Raw genomic sequence first — 5,870 nt, 5'->3', positions numbered from 1 at the left:
AACCCCCCCAAAAAAAAAAAAAAAAAACCTTCGAAAATTGCATATGCAGGGCCAGCCCATGGTGTAATGGGGTCCTCCTAAAATGACGTGTGGTTCAAGTCCCAGACCTAGAAGCTTGAGAACCTTGCTGGGCACATGTATGTGCGTGCCCAAAGTCCCAAAAAAGAGGAGGTGGAGTAGAAGGGGTTGTGGCTTGGCCCCCCACCCCGGGGGTCTCTCTCCAGTGAGCATGTGTGTACTCTGGCACAATTTTTAAAAAGTGCATATATGCTAGCATGGCTTCAAAGTTTGCAGAGTGGTTTCTTCAAACCATGTGCCTTTCCTGGCCTTGTTATCTTAGGAGCTGTGGCTTCCCTGGGTATGGCAGCCACGCCAGGCCGCCCTGCGCCCTGCGCCCTGCGCCCCGCACCCCATCCTGCAGCCGCCCTGCCCCCATGCCTGCTTCGTGCCCCACCCACTCCTGCAGCTGCCCCGCCCCTATGTCCACCCCGTGTCCTGCCCCTTCCTGCAGCCGCCTTGCCCCCATGCCCACCCTGTACCCCGCCCACTCTTGCAGCGCCCGCTCCGTGCCCACCCTGAGCTGGTGCAGTGCAGCCTTGCTGACAGCAATTTCTCTGGCCCAATTTCACACATTAGAGCAGGCGGTGAGGTGTTGGGACGTGACTTTAGAACCACTGTGGGTCAGCCTGGGCCAGCCAGAGCACAACAGACCTCCTGGGAGCCTTCCCGGTCGGGTCGGACTGTGCGGTGCTGCTCAGCACTGCTCGTCCCAAGTGGCGCGGGCCATGGGCGGTGAGAGCAGCGGGCTGCGTTTCTGGTCACTGGTAACACGCAGCCCAAAACATGGACTTAAGCCAGAAACCCTTCCTTAACGTGGAAGAAGGTGCTACTTGAAAGCCTTCGGCCAGGAGGGTCTGCCATGTATTCCTCACTCTCCTCTCGCAGAGACGCGAACCTGTGAGTGTCCGTCCTGCCTGGCACTGGCAGGAGCCCCGGGATGGCTGCAGACTTGTCTATGGCATCCCTGACGCTCACGCTGCACCTCGGCTATTTCATGGTTAGGGTTAGGGTTAGGGGTTAGAGCTAGAGTTATGGTTAAGGTTACAGTTATGATCAGGGTTAGAGATAGGGGTTAGGGTTGGGGTTGAGTTAGGTTGCCCAGCTCGTTAGGGTCAGGGTCAGGGTTGGGTTAGGGTCAGGGCTAGGGCTGCGGGGCTGGTCTAATTTTGCCAGTTAGGGCTAGGGTCAAGGTCGGGGCCGGGGCCAGGGCTGCAGGGCTGGTCTGGCTCTTCCGGTTAGGGTTGGGGTTGGGGCCGGGGCCGGGGCTGCAGGGCTGGTTTGGTTCTGCCGGTTAGGGTCAGGGTTGGGGCTGCGGGGCTGGTCTGGCTCTGCCGGTTAAGGTTAGGGTTAGGGTTAGGGCTAGAGTCATGGTCGGGGCTGCAGGGCTGGTCTGCCTCTGCTGAGCTCACGCTGAGCCCCCTGTTTCAGGACACCAGCTGGCCATCTCACCAGACACGCAGGACTTCGCTGTGAACTGGATGGGCCAGGATGTGGCAGGGGCCACTCTGGGGATCGTCGGTATGGGCACCATTGGCTACAAGGTTGCTCAGCGGGCCAAGGCATTTGAAATGGAGGTTCTGTACCACAACCGGCACCGCAGGTAATCAGCAGTGGCCTCGGGAGCCAGCGGCAGGACTCGCGCCACCACTGCCCGCATGGCCAGGCGCCCTCCCAGGACTCCTTGTTCTCCAAGTAGAACCCAGGCCAAGAACGGGATCGGGAACTTGGATGGTTACTGAGAAACTTGGCTCTTGATTCTTTCCTCCAAGGGGCCAGCAGGTGATGTGGTGGTTAAGGCCCAGAACTCCCACATGGCTGACCGTGGTTTGACTCCCGGACGCAGTGGCTAGAAACTCGTGCTGGGCACATGTGCTTGCCCCAAATCCTGAGAGGAGAATCAAAGAACAGGGGCTGCAGCATGGCCATCCCCCAGGGGGTGAGCTCTTACTTTCCAGCTCTCTGTCTCTCTGTGTGTCTCCAGTAAGCACATGCGCCCCATAGTAAAAAGTCTCTTAAAATAATAATAACAGTAATAAAAAACTCACCATAAAGGAAGAAGTTTCGACTCCCCCACAGTGTGAGCTCTGTCTTCTTTCTTTTTTAGATTTTAAAGATTTTTTTTTAGAGGTTTTTGCTATAGGGCGTGTGCGCTTGCCAGAAAGACAGAGACAGAAAGCGAGAAATCGCCCCCCAGAGGGTTTGGCCATGCCGCAATCCTTTCTCCTCCATTCTCCTCTTGGGATCTTGGGCACGCATGCACTTGCGCCCAGCATGAGTTTAAGACACTGGGTCCGGGACTCGAACCGCGGTCGACCACATGGGATTCCAGCGACACAGCCATTATGCTAACTGCTGGTCCCACATTTTAAAGATTTTTTTTGCCATAGGGTATTTGTGCTCACTAGAAGAGAGAGACAGAGAGGGAAAGTGAGAAATTATACCCCAGGGGCAATAGGCATGCCACAGTCCCTTCTCCAGCCTCCTCTCGGGATTCTGGGCACCCATGCACTTGCACCCAGTATGATTTTCAAATCACCAAGTCTGGGACCTGAGCCGTGTTCGGTCATGTGGGAGTCCAGCCTTAACCATCATGCTACTTGCTCCCCCAAAGTGAGCACTTTTTATTTATTTATTTATTTAAATTATTTTTAATTTTATTTATTCATTTAATTGTTTTATTTTGACCAGAGAGACACAGAGAGAGAGAGAAAGTGAGAAAGCAAGCCACCAGGTCAGGACTTGAACCATGGTTGGCCAGTGGAAATATCCAGCGCTTTAACCACTTCACCACCTGCTGGTCCCTGAGTGCTTTTTATTTTGGAGGGATACTTTTGAGTGTGGGCAAGGCCGCCCATGCTCACCGGGCAGTCTGACTGGTCCTTGGCCCTATGCTGCAGGCTGAGCTCTTCCCAAGCTTCTGAAAGACGCAGTGCAGCTGGCAGCCCCGCAGTGCAGCTGGCAGCCCCGCGGGCCATGCTCTGAGCCTCGTCTGGCGTCGGGGGCGGTCAGGACCCGTCTCCCACGTCAAGGGCTGGGTGAGTGTGGCTTGCTGCCTCCCACTGCCCCTCCACACCTTCCTTGGGTGTGGCCACCCACCTGGCTGGTGCCGTGAGACCTGGTGACCATGTGGCTTACCACAGCTCCATGTGCAAGATCGTGGTCTGGACTTCGCCCCAGAGGAGTCTTTCCTAACCCGCTGAACCTCCTTGTCCAGGGAGTGTTACGGCAACGGCGACCCCAATCAACCACAAAAGCCGGTTCTTGATGTAAAATGCAAGAGGCTTTATTGCTAGCGTGCTAGGACCACTCTCAGTTATACAAGACATGATTACGAGTGAAGCCCCGAACAAAGGGGCATTCAGGTTATATAGACATGAGTCCATGGGGTGAGGGGAGGAAAGAATGAGGAAGAAAGATAAGGGGCTTCAAGGGTAATTTTATGGCGACCCTGGAGTTGCTCAAGCAGGACAAAAATGTTTCTCTTTACAATTGTAGCCATTTGGTCAGGTTTGCAGGGGCATTTGATCTGGGTTTCCCGGGCTAGCAGAAGGGGGGAGTTTTACAATACAAGGGTCCGGCTTCCTGCAAGGTGCTAAGCTAACTTGCAAATGGCTCTGGGCTTCCTGCAAGGTGCTAACGAATTGCCCCAGGCTTCCACAACTTCAGCAGCATCAGATTTAGTACAGAAGCAAAAGAGGCAAAGGTTAGACTTTATAAGACAGGATAGTTTAATTTTAGTACAGAAGCAAAAGAGGCAAAGGTTAGACTTTATCTTTATAAGACAGGATAGTTTAATTTTATTCTACCCCCCACCCCTCACTGCTCACACCCTCCCACACCCACCTTCCTACTCTCCGGCAAGCCAGACCACTCATAGTGCTGAGCGACTCCCGGTACACATGGCGTGAGACTTCTCCCTTAGCCCCGCCGCCACCAGGTCTCCTGACCTGGGGGGTGGGGACCTCTCTATCAGTCACATGATGTCCAAGGCCCCTTCCCTGATATGAATGCAAGTGGCGTGAAGCGGTATTGTCAGCACAGAAGTATATTTTCCAAACATTGAAAACACCACCACGGGGACCAGCAGATGGCATAGCAGTTACAGTGCCGGACTCCCACATGGCCGACTGCCATTCAAGTCCTGGACCTGGTGCCTTCAAAATCACACTGGGCACGTGTGCATGCATGCCCAAGATCCTGGGAGGAGAATGGAGAAGGGATTGCGATGTGGCCATCCCCCGGGGCAGTATTTATCACTTTCCCTCTCACTGTCTCTGTCTCTCGCTCTCTCCAGTGAGCACACATGCCCTAAGGCAAAAACTTCTCAAGCAAACACTGCCACGTGATAGCCACCTTTATTAACTCAGTAACCAGATTCCGGAGCAGGCCAGCGAAGGCCGTAGTCATGTCGTGGTGAGCACGGGTGGCTTGCTGAAACCCTACCTGCGCCATGCAGCCTCCTCCGCCGGGCAGACATAGGCAGTGTTGGCACGCAGCGGCTATCCCAACACCTGTAAGGAGGAAGCTCGTGTTTTGGTGGGGCTCAGCCAGAGTGAACGCAATGGTTTCTCCTGGTCCCCCTTCGTGGGTCCCCCGGTCCTGAGCCTATGCCCGGGCCCAGCAAGCTTCCTCCCTTCGCTGGGGCTGGGGCTGTGCCTGGCTGGCTCCTCCAGCCTGGTCGGCCCGGTCTGTCCCGGCCAAGGTGTGGTGGTTGCAGATGCAGGCATGCAGCCTGTGTACTCATCCGTCTCAGTCTTGCAAGGATGCAACTGTGCAGGGTCAGACATCTCTATTTTTTGTTGTTGAGATTTTTGCTATAGGACACATGTGCTGGCTGGAGAGACAGACAGAGAGACAGAAATTGAGAAATCAGCCCCCAGGGCGCATGGCCATGCTGCAGTCCCTTCTCCTCCACTCTTTTCTCAGGATTGTGGGCATGCACACACACACACACACCATGATTTTCTTTTTTTTTGGAGAGATTTTCGCTATAGGGCGCGTGCCAGACAGACAGAGACATAGACACAGAAAGCGAGAAATCACCCCCCCGGGGGGATGGTCACGCCGCAATCCCTTCTCCTCCATTCCCCTCTCAGGATCTTGGGCACGCACGCACATGCGCCTGGCGTGAGTTTTAAGCCACTGGGTCTGGGACGCGAACCGCGGTTGACTACGTGGGAGTCCAGCGACATAGCCATTACGCTAACTGCTGGTTCCCAACACGCAACATGAATTTCAAGCCACTGGGTCCAGGACTTGAGCTGTAGTCAGTCACATGGGAGTTCAACACTTAACCACTACACCACATGCTGGCCCCGATGTCTCTGCAGTTTTGCTGTTGTCCCACTGCCCGGACAGAACTGGCATCTAGGACAGTTGTGTAACTGACAGTGGTTAAATAAAGGAATGGGCTTCTGGTCTCTCAAGAAATGTGGAAAACTCAGCGTGTCCTGTAACCAGCATTTCTAGAGGCCTGGAAAGCTGGGCAGTTCAATAGCAGAATCTTCTCTCATCTCAGTTACTTTATTTGCACAATAAACAATGAGAAACTTGAGTCGTGGCCTTTGGGGCCACAGGAAGGTCAAAGCCACGGGGGCCGGCCCTCATGGGGAGCTGTGGTCAGCGTGTTGTGGGGATCGGTGCTGTTCTCCAGCCCATGTGGTGACCAGACTCGGGGTCTCTGTTGGTCCCCAGTTCCCCAGGTAAACAGGGCAGGTTACGACGTGGCTGGAAGCAAAGGAACACAGGACTAGGGTCCAGCCTGCGTCGGACCCTCGATACCTGCCACAGAGGGGGCTCCGAGCCAGCCT

The 5,870-nt window shown here is 54.9% G+C and overlaps 1 protein-coding gene across 3 annotated transcripts in view; it reads left to right on the top strand.

Moving 5' to 3' along the window:
• LOC102474663 (glyoxylate/hydroxypyruvate reductase B) overlaps positions 1-5,870 on the top strand; it is a 25,546-nt gene that overhangs the window by 9,713 nt on the left and 9,963 nt on the right. For all 3 annotated transcript variants that reach the window (XM_006165766.3, XM_027767211.1, XM_006165768.3), the window contains one exon: positions 1,489-1,660. In XM_006165766.3, the coding sequence (XP_006165828.1) occupies positions 1,489-1,660 (172 nt within the window). The remainder of the gene's footprint in view (positions 1-1,488; positions 1,661-5,870) is intronic.

The sequence above is a fragment of the Tupaia chinensis genome, unplaced genomic scaffold (assembly GCF_000334495.1).
Source record: "Tupaia chinensis unplaced genomic scaffold, TupChi_1.0 Scaffold144022_1, whole genome shotgun sequence".
Taxonomy (NCBI): Eukaryota; Metazoa; Chordata; class Mammalia; order Scandentia; family Tupaiidae; genus Tupaia; species Tupaia belangeri.
The sequence above is the reverse complement of the archived record's forward strand: the minus strand, read 5'-3'. Positions and strand labels throughout refer to the sequence as shown.